The 17294-nt window shown below is 33.9% G+C and overlaps 1 protein-coding gene across 1 annotated transcript; it reads left to right on the forward strand.

Moving 5' to 3' along the window:
- The first annotated feature begins 765 nt into the window (after positions 1–765).
- Positions 766–11468, forward strand: LOC139495060 (uncharacterized). Its single transcript, XM_071283214.1, has 5 exons — positions 766–1288; positions 2371–2463; positions 3201–3299; positions 8494–10526; positions 11324–11468. The coding sequence occupies exons 1-4, from the start codon at positions 886–888 to the stop codon at positions 10335–10337; spliced, it is 2439 nt and encodes an 812-aa protein (XP_071139315.1). The 5' UTR covers positions 766–885; the 3' UTR covers positions 10338–10526; positions 11324–11468.
- Positions 11469–17294: the final 5826 nt, after the last annotated feature.

The following is a 17294-nucleotide window of genomic DNA, read 5'->3' on the forward strand; positions in this document are numbered from 1 at the left end:
ATAAAAATAAATTATGCAAAAAAAAAAATTGAAAATGTTACTATTTATAGAATTATAGCGCCATCTATAACTGAAGAGTATTTTGCCATATTATCATGATAAAAGGTTATAAAATGGAGATTTCTAAAACTTGAATAAAACTTATTTTTTCTGTTGTTTTTTTTAAAGGAATATGAAATATGATGTTTTTTCTTCAAAATAATCTATTTATCAAACTTTTCAAATTGTTAAAAAAACCTCCCCCCATAACACAAAATATGACCATTTGACCTATTTTCAAAAATCTGCAATATTGCATGTTTTAAAAAATCGTTTTCTATCAATATACAAAACAAAACTTAGAAATTGCAATTGCATGTTGATATTGGGATATTATTTTATTTATGACAGGTTTTTCTTGCTGGGCTCTTTATTAACGTTACCATGGCAACCGTTTTATTACGCCTCAGTTTTTAGATTTTAAGTAACCGAATTTGAGAAAAATGAAACATTAGGGAGTAAAAATGAGATTTTTTTCAGGTTAAAATATTACACCTATGCTATTTAGTGGAGATATATAATAACAAGTAACCACAATAGACAAATTCATCTACCATTGACTTATAAGATCACTTTTCTAGGTCCCTGTTTTCTGAACTTGGAATAAATTGATATGTTTCCTCAAGATGTTTGCATAATTATTGTAATAACCTATTCATTTTCCTTTTTCCACGAACTATTCACATTTCTACAAAAAAAATGCTGCTAGGACCAAATCTTTATTTCAAAGAGGAAGGTTGTTACTCTTGTTGCTGTTTTGGTTTTTAGCTAAATCGCATTAGCTCTTCAATTTAGGAGATTACCATAACAACATAGCATCAGAAAAATTATGGAGAGAAGCAGAAGATGAGTGAGATGAGTGGCAAATGTTTGTTTTCTAAGTTTAATGCTGTGGATTGTGGCTTTTCTAACTTTTACAACGATACCAAACAATTTTATAAGCTTAATGAATGTGAAAAGAACACTGATGCCCATCTTAGATCACTACATTCATATAATCTGAACTCAGACGTTTCTGAATCAACACTTATTTTATCTCGTGTCGGAGCGGTTTTCAATTATAGTTGTACATATAACATATGCCAAGCCCACAGAGACACTCTAGGTATCTATTGGCAAAGATCAAACAGAAATGGCTGCAAGCATCCACTGCATGGTTCGTCCAAACGAAAGGCTGATAGAGGAATTTCACTGAAGCGCTCGGTTGAGATTTTCCTTTTTTGGGGAGAGCATGTGCCCATTGGATCAGGTATGTTATATTTTTGGTTAGATAAAAAATTAAAACATTTGGGGATCCACACTTTATGCATTGTAGCCTATAAAGAAATGGCCATTCCACTAAAAATCTAAACGAAACTTGGGGGGGGGGTTACTTTCTGAGTGAGTGGTATCAAAAGTCATAGCATTGTTTATATCTAAGGGTTACCCAATTTGTTTTCTTGTTAGTCCTTTGTCAATATATTTATGTAAAAATGAGGGGTAAGTGTCATATTTGGTATCTGAGGGATAGAAATTTTGCAAGAAAATATGAGTGGGGTTAAAAAAAATGCTTCATGTAAGCTGTTCAGTTTCATGTAGGCCACCCAAATGATTTCAATAAATGGCGGATCCCTACAGAAGCAGTCTTGACCATTACCAAACTACCATGTTTTGGCAAAGGCCAATCCACCATTAAAGCAAAAAAAAAAATACATCATCATCATGTATCCCATTTTAATTTTTATAAAATATTTAAATCTGACACTCTGTCTACCTAATATCATCTACCTATTTTTATGAAGCAGCACACTAATTTTCATTTATGAGAGTAGGAACAGAATTTGGTGCTTTTATGGGTCGCTTTTTCAAGATGTCAAATATATGGCTGGCTTGAAAATTTCAAACAAAATATATGACTAGACCCAAATATTTAGAACAAAATGTATGACTGGGCTGTAATTATCAGACAAATGTATGACTGGGCTTTAATTTTCAGACAAATGTATGACCCGGCTGAAATTTTGGACTAAATATATGGTTACATGTAGATAACATTTTTTTATGCAAAATATATATGAATAGGTCATTTTTTTGGTCTTAGGCTACAGACAATATATGAATGTGTTTCTCATATTCCAGAGAGCTTTTCCAGAGGCACACCTGTACATGTACCAACTTTTAAACAAATTTTAAAGTGCCCCACCCCCAATTCCCATTGTTGGCATAATTTGTTTTCATTTGGTGAAATCAGTAATAATTCTTTAAAACTAACAAACAAGAACAATAGTCAAAAATGAATTATTCATGCTAACTTACATGCACATATAAAAAGTCATTCTTTATAATTTACAGGTATATGCAGAGGCTGCAGAGAAGAACACAGCAAAGAATTATTGAAATTCACATTTTGTGATGAAGACAATGAAGAGTCAAACATAGAAGATGGTATGTAAAAAAAATCATTTGACATTTTGTTCATCATGTTCAATTAAAAAAAAATCAGTTATTTTGATGAGCGAACAAGAATCATGTTGTACATGTATATATATAGAGTGATGTTCAGGTTGCATTTAAAACTTCTTTATGCAAGTTATTGACAATGCACAGCACAATGTAGGAATTAATTTTTAAAAGATAGCCATGATAGTGGCAAACTCTTCATATTTTTAAAACAAATTTAATTTTTACAACAAATCACTAAATGCAATACAAAAGAAATTGAGTGCTTACAACATGTACTTTAATGGAGAAGGGTATATATATATCCCACTTACAGACGGCCAGCTCTGAATGCCCCTCCCCCAAAACAAAAAAAGAGCAATTAAACCTAAGGACACAGCACATGCCCAGATTATGAGATATCTTTTTTAGAATAATAGGTTTAACATGTACAATGCAAGGGCAAACCAATGAAGTAAATACTCCTGATTTAGGAGAGGAGCACAAATGTGTTTTTTTAAGATCCCTTCTCTATACTGCATTTTAAAAAATTAACAGTTAATTCTAAAAATGCTTTTATTACTGTGATTTTGAAATGCAATATGGTTATCTCCATATTAATGAAACCTTGGACTCACTAAGCATGTACATGTACTGTAAATCGTGTACATATGATGCTTTGAAATTTTAATTACTGTCCAATCAAAATTTCCATTAGAATATATGTTTTTACTACTTTTTAGATGAACCAAAAGAAAAGAAAATATGTCTCTCAAGTGAAGTTGTGTGTCGACTTTCTGTGACAGATGGTAACTGTCTTCAATATGGAATTTGCACAACATGTAAGTACATGTAGTTTTAATTTGTATTGTGTATAATCAGCAGCGGATCCAGACACTCTAAAAAAAAAGTGGGGTGGGGGGAGAGGGGCGAATAGGGGGGAATCAGACAATTAAAAAAGGGGAGATGGGGTTGGGGGAGAGATAAATTTTCTAAAAAAGGAGGGGACAACCCCCCTTTCCATCCCTGGATCCCCCACTGAATTATGTAGCTTTAAGTTTTTGATCGTGACAGTATAATACATGTTGAAATAGATTTAACTTTAAGGTCAAGTGAGCTTTTGTCATCACTTGGCGTCCGGCGTCTGTCGTCCATAAACTTTTACAGAAATCTTCTCCTCTGAAACTACTGGGCTAAATTTAACCAAACTTGGTCACAATCATCATTGGGGTATCTAGTTTAAAAAATGTGTGGCGTGACCATGCAGCCAACCAAGAAAGCCGCCATGGCTAAAAACATGGGGTAAACTGTAGATTTTGGCTTACAACTAGGAAACCAAATCTGAAATGTTAAAATTGTCTATTAGGTCAAGAACTATCTGCCCTGAAATTTTCAGACAAATCGGACAACCCGTTTTTGGGTTGCTGCCCCAAAATTAGTATTTTTTAGAAAAATTTGCAGTTTTGGGTTTTTACCTTGAATATTATTATAGATAGAGATAAACTATAAACAACAATAATGTTCAACAAAGTAAGATTTACAAATAAATAACAATGACCGAAATTGTCAGTTGACCCCTTAAGGAGTTATTGCCCTTTATAGTCAATTTTTAACCATTTTTCTAAAATTTTAGTATTCTTTTAAAAAATCTTCCACTCAGAAACTATCGGGTATAATTAACCAAATTTGGCCACAATCATCATTGGTGTGACTAGTTTTAAAATGTGTCTGACGACTTGGCCAAACATCCAAGATGGCCACCATGGCTAATAATAGTATATATTATTACATGTAGGGGTAAAATGTAGATTTTTACTTATATCTCTGAAACTAAAGAATTTAGAACAAATCTGATGAGGGGTTAAATTGTTTATCAGGTTCAGATCTATCTGTCCTGAAATTTTCAGACAAATCGGACAACCTGTTTTTGGGTTGCTGCCCCCGAAATTATTAATTTTAAGGAAATTTTGCAGATTTTGGTTGTTATCTTGAATATTATTATAGATAGAGATAAACTGTAAACAGCAATAATGTTCAACAAAATAAGAGCTACAAATAAGTCAATATTGTCAATTGACAAATAAAGTTTTACTTACTTACTTACGTACCCCATAAGGAGTTATTGCTCTCTATAGTCATTAATATACATGTACGACCGCAAAAATTGAAAATTGTTTTGCCGTATATTGGTAAGACGTTGGCGTCGTCGTCTGAAGTCATTTGGTTTTTGCACTATAACTAGCAAAAGTAAATAGAAATCTATGAAATTCAAACACAAGGTTAATGACTTGAAAAGGAAGTTTGGAATTGATTTTTGGAGTTTTGGTACCAACAGTTTAGGAATTAGGGTCCAAAAGGGTCCAAATTTTTGTTTGATTTTATCTAAAAATGAATTATTGAGGTTCTTTGATATGCCAAATCTTACCGTGTATTTAGATTCTTTATTTTTGGTCCTGTTTTCAAATTGGTCTATATTAAGGTCGAAAGGGTCCAAAATTAAACTTACATGTAGTTTGATTTAAATAAAAAAATGAATTCTTTGGGTTATTTGATATGCTGAATCTAAACATGTACTTAGATTTTTAATTATAGTCCCAGTTTTCAAGTTGGTCCAAATTGGGGTCCAAAATTAAACTTTATTTGATTACAACAAAAATTAAATATATGGGGTTCTTCAATATGCTGAATTTAACCATGTATTTAGATTTGGGATAATGGACCATAATAGGTAAATGTCCAATTTAAAAAAACCAAAAGTTTTAAAGTATAAATTCTTAAACCACATTCATTCTGTGTCAGAAACCTATGTTGTGTCAACTATTTAATCACAATCCAAAGTCAGAGCTGTATCAAGCTTAAATGTGGTGTCCATACTTGCCCCAACTGTTCAGGGTTCGACCTGTGTGGTCGTATAAGGCTGCACCCTGCCGAGCATCAGCTGATTTAACTAATTTTCATAAATTTTTAGAAAATGTTTTCCACTGCAATAACTGGGCCAAGTTCATTATAGATTGAGATAATTGTAGCAACAAGAATTTTCAGTAAACTAAAGTAAGATATACAAACACATCACGATCACCAAAACTCAATTTTGTCATGAATTTAACTGTGTCCATTGTTTAATATGCACATAGACCGAGGTGAGCGACACAGGCTCTGGAGAGCCTCTAGTCAAATGGAATGGTATTATATATACATGTACAGTCTTAGCTTTTTGCCATGAGCATTTATGATGCCTGAGACTACTTAGCAAAATTCAATTTAGACTTGTAAATAACAGGCAAATTATAAAGTTCAAAGCATAACTGATGTTTACTTTAAGAGCTACATATAGTATATATTTGAAATAGTTTTTAGCGAAAACTGCACTATACAATTAATTTATTGAAATCAAAAATGTGTTAACAAATAACAATACCAGAAAAATAAACCAATGATGAACATGATGAAAGGCACTGCTTGCCCAAGTCCAATAAATCTCAACATTGAACAATGAAAATATTCCACAATCATTCACCCTGACCTCACAGTCAGTTGATAAAGATAATTTTTTGTGATTATTTTTGTGTTCAGAAATAATAACCAATTGGTAATACATCCGTAGTATGTTATGGAATTATTCAAACAGGCGAGACATTCAGCATTTGCACTATTATCGTGTATTTTTGCTTATATCCTGTAAACTGCTATAGACCTAGAGCCAAAGTGTAAATTACACAAATAATTCCACCTTATGTAATAATGCTGTATTTTGATTGGATGAGAACCATGGTATTTTTCACCTATTTCTATATATTGAGATTTTCTTTTCTCTGCCGGGGTATTTGCCATTAGGGAATTCCATATGCCGGGGTATTTGCTAGCAAATACCATGAATACCATGGCAGATGGGAAATACCCTAGCAAATACCATGGCAGATGGGGAATACCATGTCTAAAAATAACTCAATGAATTATTTCTATTCTAATATGACAAATTCATGGTCATTCTATATGGTTCCAGATGAAATATTTAGGATAAAAAGCAACATTATTGAATTTTGACCGAATGACGTAAAAATTCCGGGAATGATGTCATAAATAAAACTCAACGAATTGTCAACCGGTCACATAAAACTGGAATCCACTTGTATTATGATTCACTGAAACTGATGAACAAAGTGTAGTAGTCAGCTGAGAACCGGCTTATTATAAAAAGGGAGATATATATATATATACAGTCAGGGATTGTACATAAAAAATGATAAGAAATGATTATACGGTCAATGCAATTTGAATGCGCAAATAGCTCAGCTGCAGTGTATACAAAAATTATACATTCAAGTCGAAATTTCATATGATACCTGATTATAATAAACTCTCTGAGGTGGAACATTCGGTGGAATTAAACAATTATATCATGCTTACAAGGGTATTTGCCAAAAATACCGGTTTCGAGGTAATCAAATTGCCCTCGCCTAACGGCTCTGCAAATTTGTACCTCTCAAACGGTATTTTTGGCAAATACCCCTTGTAAGCATGATATACTTGTATATAATAAGATCTTTGCCTATGAAAAGTGCTAAGGGTGAATTTGTCAAATTTTGGATTTAGGAGTTGTCTCTCTTTGAATACTGAACTTATGTTTAACCCTGCCACATTATTTATGTATGTGCCTGTCCCAAGTCAGGAGCCTGTAATTCAGTGGTTGTAGTTTGTTACATATTTGTTCATTTTTTTACATAAATAAGGCCATCAGTTTTCTCTTTTGAATTGTTTTACATTGTCTTATCAGGGCCTTTTATAGCTGACTATGCTTTTTTATATTTTGGTTTATATCTTTGAAACCAAAGCATTTAGAGCGAATCTGACATGGGGTAAAATTATTGATCAGGTCAAGACCTATCTGCCCTGAAATTTTCAGACGATTCAGACAACCTGTTGTTGGGTTGCTGCCCCTGAATTGGTAATTTTAAGTAAATTGTCAGTCAACCCCTTAAGGAGTTATTGTCCTTTATAGTCAATTTTTAACAACTTTTCGTAATTTTTTGTGTCTTGTACAAAAATCTTCTTCTCTGAAACTACTAAGCCAAATTTAACTAAACATGGCCACAATCATCATTGTGGTATATATAGTTTAAAAAATGTGTCCGATGACCCCGCCTACCAAACAAAATGGCCGACATGGCTAAAATTAGAACATAGTGGTAAAATGCTGTTTTTGCTATATATCTTTAAAACTAAGACATTTAGAGCAAATCTGTAAGATTTAAATGTCCATCAGAATAAGAAATATCCCCTCACAAATTTTCAGATGATTCGCACAACCCGTTGTTGGGTTGCTGCCCTAAAATTGGTAATTTAAAGGAAAATTTGCAGTTTTTGGTTATTATCGTGAATACCATTATAGATAGAGATAAACTGTAAACAGCAATAATGTTCAGCAAAGTAAGATCTACAAATAAGTCAACATGACCCCTTAAGGAGTTATTGCCCTTTATAGTCAATTTTTAACAACTTTTCGTCTTTTTGTAACTTGTACAAAAATCTTCTTTTCTAAAACCGGACCAAATTAAACAAAACTTGGCCACAATCATTACTAGGGTATCTATTTTAAAAAAGTTTCTAATGACCCCGCCTACCAACCAAGATGGCTGACATCAGTAACTACAGTAACCGGTGAGCGACACTGTGAGGCTCTTGAGAGCCTCTAGTTTATATTATGTTCGAAACCTTCAAACAGAATTACAAGCCATTAAGACGCCTTGGAGCCTCTAGTTTTATGTTTCTTATTTCATAAAACTTCTCAACTGAAACTCATGCAGCCCTATATGACTGTGTCATTTTCTAGTGTTCAATCATTTAGTTCCAAATAAACAGTTGCATGAGCAATCCATGTTCATGGGTTGTTCCATATACAGGGCTATCAAGCAGTGAGCAAAGTGATGAATTTATCTGATTAGACTTCAATACATGCATGACAAAATTAGTTTAACCTCAACGTCTTTGATGACCTTATACAATGCATTGTATTTTATGTTATTTATTTAATTTTAGTTGAACATGAAGAATACAAGTCTGTGGAAGGGTCACAGGACTCCCAAGGAGCAAGCACAATACAGGGCACACCATCATCCCAAGTGACAGATAGCCAGACTTCTGATTGGTTTCATGATCAGTTAACAGCAAGAGACAAATTTAACCAAGCTATGCATACTATTTCTAAAGAATTCACACCATTACGGTCTCAACTGTCACATGATTGGGATATCATTGAACGCCGTACCAAAAAATACTACTTATCTAAAGCAGTAGAGAGTATCAACATAGTAGTAAGCTACATTGCTCCTGGTCAAGAAGATAAGATTCTCCCTGATGTATGCATAAAACTTGCACCAGCCAATTACATTGAGAAGGACACACTAATAGATGAACTTATTGTAGCATATATTGCCAGTAACCATTCCGATATCCAAATACAAATATTGTCCATTTTCGCTAATAAATACACAAAAGAAGAGCTGAAAAAACTGGTGCCTGGTTTAACCATCTCCAAAATCGATAGAGCTAGAAAGCATGCTGCACTTTGTGGACCTGGTGATGTTGTTAAAAAAGAGGATATTCATCGAGACAGATTAACAAGAGCAAAGATTGCCCATTTTCTAGAATTTTTGTCATCACCTGCTTACTGTCAAATTGTTGGTTTTGGATCAAAGGTAATCAAGTTATCTAATGGAGCAGAAATCAAAATTCCTAAGGTTGTTAGAACCGTGATGGCGTCACGTGTTATTCAGCTCTATGATATATTTTGCAAATCAACAGATTTTTCTTCATTGAGGAGATCATCCCTTTATAAAATTGTAAAACTCTGTGCTTCATCACAAAAGACTAGCCTTCAAGGTCTTGACAATACAATTGCTGATGGTATGAAAGGGATTGATACTTTAGAGAGAATTGTACGAAAGCTGAACACTTTTGGACTTGATACCACTTCAACCAAAGAAGTTACTCTCTTCCTGTATAGGACAAGTCAACATTTAAAGTTTGACATCAAAGGACATATAGCATTTCAATCAGACGTTGTAAACCATTGCTCAACATATGCTCTTAGTGACAATAAGGAAAATGATTTCTCTGGGGAATGTCAGCATGAACATGATAATTCTTGCTCAGTTTGCTCTGATGTTTTGCAATGCGAGTCAAAGGTGACAGATTTGTATAAGGAAATACAAGATAACATTCCATCTGAGCAAAAGGAGGAAATTGAACATGACTTGGAGATGTCTGGTAAGCAAATCACTGCATGGCATTCACACTGTATTCGTACAGTACACCAAGACAAGGCAAAGCAAGACATTTTGTCAAACTTAAAGCCAAATGAGGTTTTAGTCATTATGGATTGGGCAATGAAGTTCATCCCATTTCTTCATCGAGAAAAACAAGCAGACTTTTTTGGAAAAAAGGGCATGTCATGGCATTTTGCATGTGCAGTAACAAAGCCAAAGGATCAACTTGAACTGAAATGCTTTATACATATATTAGATGATGGAGTTCAAGGATGGTTCACTGTAGCAAACATTCTATCAGATGTCATGGTTGCTCTCAAGAAGCAGAACCCAATGTTAACATGTGCTTTCCTAAAAAGTGACAATGCTGGCTGTTATCACTGTGGTTCATTGCTTGCATTTATACAGGCTCAAAATCTGAAAGGTGCTCCAATACAAATCAAACAGTATAATTTTAGTGAGGCACAGTCAGGTAAAGACTTGTGTGACAGCAAGACATCGCATAGTAAACTTCACATCCTCAGATATGCTGATGAAGGGCACGACGTGACAAGCCCATTTGACATGAAGCAGGCTCTAGAAAGTTATGGAGGACTACGGGGGACATTCACATAAGTTGTTTCTGTCGATAAACATTTGGAACCTAAAGTGTCCATAAAGATTCCTGGTATAAATCAGCTGAACAACTTTCAATTTACTGAAGCAGGAATAGTAGTGAGAAAAGCCTACAAGATTGGAAATGGAAAGATGTTTGAAAATTCTAAGCTTTCACTTAGACAGTGTACAGATATAGACAGTTTGAAGGTATGTTTATCAGCATAACTGAGGTTGCTATATAAGGAGAAATGAAATATTCAGGTTACATACATAAAATTGAGAATGGAAATGGGGAATGTGTCAAAGAGACAACAACCCGACCATAGAAAAAACAACAGCAGAAGGTCATCTACAGGTCTTCAATGTAGCGAGAAATCCCCGCACCCGGAGGCGTCCTTCAGCTGGCCCCTAAACAAATACATACTAGTTCAGTGATAATGAACGCCATACTAATTTCCAAATTGTACACAAGAAACTAAAATTAAAATAATACAAGACTAACAAAGGCAGTATATATATATATATATATACTTGTAATGAGCCTCATTATGGCCATGACACTTGGTGTCAGATGCCCTATAGTGATCACTCTGTGTGTCTGTCCATCTGTCGGTCACCATTTTGTCAAAAAAAGTGCCATAACTCCTAGACAAGTTTTCTGATAGACCATATATTTTTGTTTTTGGTAAATCTAAATGCATAATGTAATGTGCTGATCAATTTTGATAAATGTTACAGTTTATGTGTTATTCTAAAAAAATCCAGTTTAGACACCTGTGGTATATATTTAGCCATGGCAGCAATGTTTTTGGCAGGCAATCATACATTTCACAAATTTAGTCATGTTGATACAAGACATCCTATATACATATATATGCATGAATAAATCCTTTAGTGTATTCAGAAATGAATATCTTGGAAGAAGAATTTACGATTGACAATAGCTATAGACACAAATGATGGCAGAAGCTCACACTATCTAATGATATATAAATGTTTTGTAGATTTTACATCCATTCGGAAACAGTGACAGTGTGAAAGTAGGAAAAGTTACTTTGAAGACATCTCCAGAAAGGGTTGATATTCCAGACACAGATTCAACTGAAACTGAAGAACAAGATGAGGTAAGAAATATTTGTCAAAAGCCATATCAATACTGAGGTACATGTAGGAAAGTAAATGGAAATGGGGAATGTGTCAAAGAGACAACAACTCATCCAGCGAGGAAAAAAATACAACACAGGATGACCCATTGGTCTCCAATGAATAGTGAAAAAAACATCCCACCGATAAGTGGGCTATAGCCAGCCAGACACCACAAAGTGGAGAATAAATAATACACATAAGGACCAACAAAAACAGCATATATAACATAAACAAGAGTGCTGAAATGTCTTGCCTGTTTAATAAATTCCATAATATAATATTGATTACCTATTGCTAAAAGTATCTAAACACAAAAAACATAATAAAAGCTAGCATTATCAATACACTGTGAAAGTGATGTCAAGGTCAGGTGACAGAAATCAGACAGACATGAACATCTTTGGTTGATTTCATACACTAAATGTCATTTACCTACAATGTACAGTTATTAAGGAACAGACCCAATAAAAAAAAAAAAAACATGATAAGTGGACCATGAAAAAGAGGTCAATGTCACCTGACAGGAGTTGGACAGACAGGTATACCAGCAGATAATTCCATATACTAAATATCATTGACCATTTTCACTTTTTGGTCCTATTGTTTCATGGCAGACATTTGTCAGGATGATGCATTCTTGCTTCATAAGCAATGGTCAGGCGACTTGTCCATCAATTTTTTTTTTTTTTTTGTTATCAAGAGGACACAGAAGCTGTGAACAGCATTGGATTTGCCTGTCCGGAGCCTGGATGCCAAAGGGAGTTTGTTTCGGCAAATGGTCTTGAAAGGCACATTTTGAAAGGATCCCATCAATATGTTAAACCAGCAGGAACAGATGTTGTAAAACAAATGTGGGTTGACAAATGCAATAATATCGGAAGTGAATACAAATCTGTGATTGACCAATCTGTTATCTCAGGCTCTGAAGATGATTCTGTTGTTGAAGGATGGGCTTTGAAGAAAAATCGAAAAGTTGTTCGTTTTTCTCCGCAAATTAAAATCTTCCTGAAAAACATTTATGATGAGGGTGAAAGAACAGGGAAACGCCCCTACTATGACGATCTTTGTGACAGGTTAAGGAAACAACGAACAGAAAATGGAACCAAAATGTTTTCCCCTGCTGAATGGCTATCTGTTAGTCAAATTAAAAGTTTGTTTGCAGGTTTTGCATCTAAACAACATTCAAGAAGGGATGTCCCACATGCTTTACATGTTGTAGCTCCTGATCAAGTTGATGTAAATGATGTTGAATTGAGAAATGTATTGTCTGAAATTGAAAACTGGGAGATACAAGAGAACATGTCACTCTTAACCGACAAAATTTTGTCAACAGAACTTGACCCGTTTCATGCAGATACATGTAATTGAAAGTGTTTGTAGCAGATCATGGACTTCTTATGAATACACTTATGAATTGTCTCACTTTAATGTTATTATAAATGATTAATTGTCTTTTAAAATATTCAGAATCAAGTGAGAAATTGAAGTCAGGCTTGTTCACTCTTCCTTTTATCATATCAATTTTGGCTGTACAAATCATTAAAATTTAAAAATAAATTAGGCATCGTCCTTTGATGGTGCATGTTTTGTACAAATTTAAATCATTTACCCTCTAATTTTCCTTGTGAAAAAATACAAAATATCAAATGCTGTTGTCTTAAAGTAAGTTGTGACCTTGACTTTTGACCTTTAAGGCTACTACAGAGCCTGGAAATGATAAGAGACTGTTTCCTCTTGTTACATAGGTGCATGTTTGTACCATATATTTTAATGAAAACTTGATTTGTTTGAAGGTGCTGTTATATGAAAAACTTTAAAAAAAAATATATAAAAAATTGCTATTATCTGTATATATTGTGACCATGATCTTTGATCTACAGAGCCAAATTTGAATCAATTTCTTTTCTCCTCATTCCTTTGGGTGTTTGTTGATTAAGTTTCATGAAAATCCAAAGATGTGTTTCTTTGAGTTCATCTGTAAATGATATTGTGACTTACAAAATGACTTAGGAACAACCAGATGCCAACTTGTATGTATAATTTTGTTAACAGGGGTAAACCTATTTGCCCCTTCCATATATTCATATCTTATGTTGATAGAATATCTTTTTAATACAATTTCAATAATTTTTCAACATAATTGACCTAATAGCTCCAGTTTTAATGTTACTTATTCATGTGCAGAAATTTTGATTTTTACAGTGTTTGAAGAAAAATCACAAAATTTCATAATTTTCATGTCTCTGCCAGACACATAAGAATATGAGTGCCCACCAATTTTATTCTTAAATTAGTTTGTACTATACTTCAACTTTGCAGTGTGATATGATTTTTTCAATTGTCAGTGGTAGATGAGATTTTGTATCTGTTTTAAAATGTGTAATTTTCAACAACAAAAATACGGGAAAATTTAATATAATTATCTCCCTTTGACAGGCAAAACTTTGAAATTTGATTTTGATTATAATTGTGTAAAATGTTTATTTTACCATCAAACTTACTGTCAATAATAGTTAAAATAGTAAGATTTATACTTTGTTGCTTTTTTTTTCCATCTCAATATTGTCACAAAATCGAAGAAATTCATTTTTCTGAGCCAAAAAACTGGTTCCCTGTATAAAATACTGCATTACTCGTTCCAGTGATAAGGTCCAGGGGAAATATTTTGTGTGAAGTCTTGTACTACTATGGTGTTTTTATTCACCAAGTTTCTAGGAGATTTGAAGACCCCTCATGTGTCACTCAATACATGGTTTTATGGTGGATTGGGTGTTAACACGGCACTTTCTCTAAAGATTTGACCGTGTCTTTAAATCGAGTTTGCACCTCCTTTCCATTATACATATAATTGCAAATATCATCAATACAATCACGAACATGCAAAATATGTTCATGCTGATGAGGTCAATTTAAGGGTTTGGTGAATAATTTTGGTATGCTTGAACTTGAAATCATCAAATTTTTAGACAATATAGTTCTCCACTATATACAGCTTTTGAATGATTTTGACAATCATTGGAACTCTTCTGTTACCATGGATACAGGACCAAATATTTCAAAAATTTCAAAATGCTCCAAAATTGATCAAACTTAATATTATTGTTGACTGGCAAGTCTGAATGAGACTTTTGACTTTGGAATTTTCAAGATGGCCACCGTTGCCATGGAAACTGCAAAAAAGTCAAAAACTCTCTAAATGCTTTGAACTTAATGAAACTTGATATTATTGTTAACTGGCAAGTAAAGATTAGACTTTGGACTTCAAAATTTTCAAAATGGCTGCCGTTGCCATGGAAACAGCAGAAATGTGAAATTTTTCTAAAATGCTGATTCTACTGAAAATTTTCAGAAACATGTATTGCCATGCATATATGTGCATTCACTGTTCAACAATTTTGAAATGGCTGCCGCTTAGTGGCAATTTGGGGAAGGGTGACATCCGCTATTGCTTGCAATGGCAATTCTAGTTATGGCACCCTAAACGGAGTTTGGGTGACATATTGTTATTCTACGTTTCTTTTTGTTTTTTTTATTATGGCACCCTCAACGGAGTTGGGGTGACATATTGTTATTCTACGTTTCTTTTTTTTCTTATTATTATTATTATTTTTTTTCTTGCAACAAATTTTGTCCAGGTGATTTCTCGAAATCCAATGGACCAATGTTGATGGAACTCTACTATAGTAAGGACCCCCAGTTGCAGAGTTGCAGGAAGCATGGAATGGTTCAAGATGGCTACCGTTTCCATGGAAACAGAACAAATGTGAAAAAATCCAGTTTTTTGTTTTGGTGAACTGTTTGGATATGCTTTATCTCAGAATCATTATATTTTAATACAATGTAGGTGCCCACTATATACAGGTGTTGGATGATTTTGGTGATCATTGGAACTACTATGTTGCCATGGAAACTACACCAAAAATTTCAAAATTCTCAAAATGCTCCAAACTTCAGGAAACTTCACAGTAACGATGAGCAACATTGGAAGATGTTGAATTTGGCTTTGGAATTTCCAAAATATCTGTTGTTACCTTGGAAACAATGCAAAAAGGTCAAAACTTTGGATTTTCACAGAACATTCCAGAACATCAATGTTAAATTAATTCTAGAGACATTAAATTGTATATGATTATGAACGGAAAAAATTGCAGCAGGGGTTTGACTTTGGAATATTCAAAATGGCCGCCGTTACCATGGAAACAGCAAAAATATCCAAAATTTCAAAATGCTTCAAACTTAATGAAACTTTGCAAAAATGTTACTTGACATCTGTAGATGCACTATTTGACTTTGGAATTTTCAAACTGGCTGCCGCTCACCTGGCAATGGGGGAAGGGTGCCATCCGTTATTGCTAGCAATTACAAATCTAGTCTTTATTATTTTTCTTCCACACTTTTTTGTCCAGTCTGGAACTCTAATATAAATGGACCAAAGAAGATGGAACTATACCATAATGTTAACCACCATGTGAAGATTTGCTTTTTGGGGTTGGCACTTTCAAGATGTCTGCCGTTACCATGGAAACGGAACAACTGTGAAAAAAATCACTTTTTGGTTTTGGGGAATAATTTGAAGATGCTTCAACTCAGAATCCTTATATTTTAACACAATGTAGGTGCCAGCCATATACAGGTTTTGGATGATTTTGGTACTTATTGGAACTACTATGTTGCCATGGAAACAACACCAAAATTTTTAAAAATATCAAAATGCTCCAAACTTTATGAAACTTCACAGTTACGATGAGCAACATAAGAAGACGTGGCATTTGGAGTTGGAATTTCCAAAATAGCTGTTGTTGCCATGGAAACAATGCAAAAAGGTCAAAAATTTAAAAAAAAATGAATATGCTTTAAACTGGATGAAACTTTACAGGAATAGTAACTAGCATAAGCAGAGTTGCATTTTGAAGTTGGAATTTTTAAAATGGCCGCCGTTACCATGGAAACAGCAAAATAGTCCAAAATTTCAAAATGCTTCAAACTTAATGAAACTTTGCAAAAATGTTACTAGACATCTGTAGATGCACTATTTCACTTTGGAATTTTCAAAATGGCTGCCGCTCACCTGGCAATTGGGGAAGGGTGCCATCCGTTATTGCTAGCAATTACAAATCTAGTTATGGCACCCTCAACGGAGTTGGGGTGACATATTGTTATTGTTCGTTTCTTTTTCCTATTATTTTTTTTATTATTTTTATAGCAACCACGTTCAGTACAAAGGCAGACGTCCACATGTGGAGCAGGATCTACTTACCTTTTCAGAGCTCCTGAGATGATCCCCGGTTTTTGTAAAGGTTCGTCTTTGCTTAGTGTTTACTTTTCTATGGTGTGATTTTAATTCCAATTACAAGCTATGTATGTTGTACAGAGAATAATGCAGTCACGCCCAATTACAGTTTCATCCCATTTCCCATGTCGGTCGCCATTCTCTCCTTGGTGTATAAATACGCAACCACATTCATTACAGACGTCTACATGTTTAGCATTATCTACTTACCTACCGGACCATCTGAGATAAATACCCGTTTTTGTTTGATTCGTTTTCCTTAGTGTTTACTTTTCTTTCAAACTTGTGTCTTTTGTACTTATATTTATCTGTTTGTCGTTTTCTTTTTTAGTCATGGCGTTAGTTTATTTTCGATTTAAGCCCTTCATTTATATTTCGTTTTTGTTCAGGTTCGTGTTGCTTATTGTTTAGTTTTCTATGTTGTGTCTTGTGTACTTGACTGTTTGTCATTTTTTTTTCATGGCGTTGTTAAGAGTTTGACTGTCTCTCTGGTATCTCTCGCCCCTCATTTATTATAATAATGCATAATTAAAATAAAG

This window comes from Mytilus edulis, chromosome 11, assembly GCF_963676685.1.
Source record: "Mytilus edulis chromosome 11, xbMytEdul2.2, whole genome shotgun sequence".
Taxonomy (NCBI): Eukaryota; Metazoa; Mollusca; class Bivalvia; order Mytilida; family Mytilidae; genus Mytilus; species Mytilus edulis.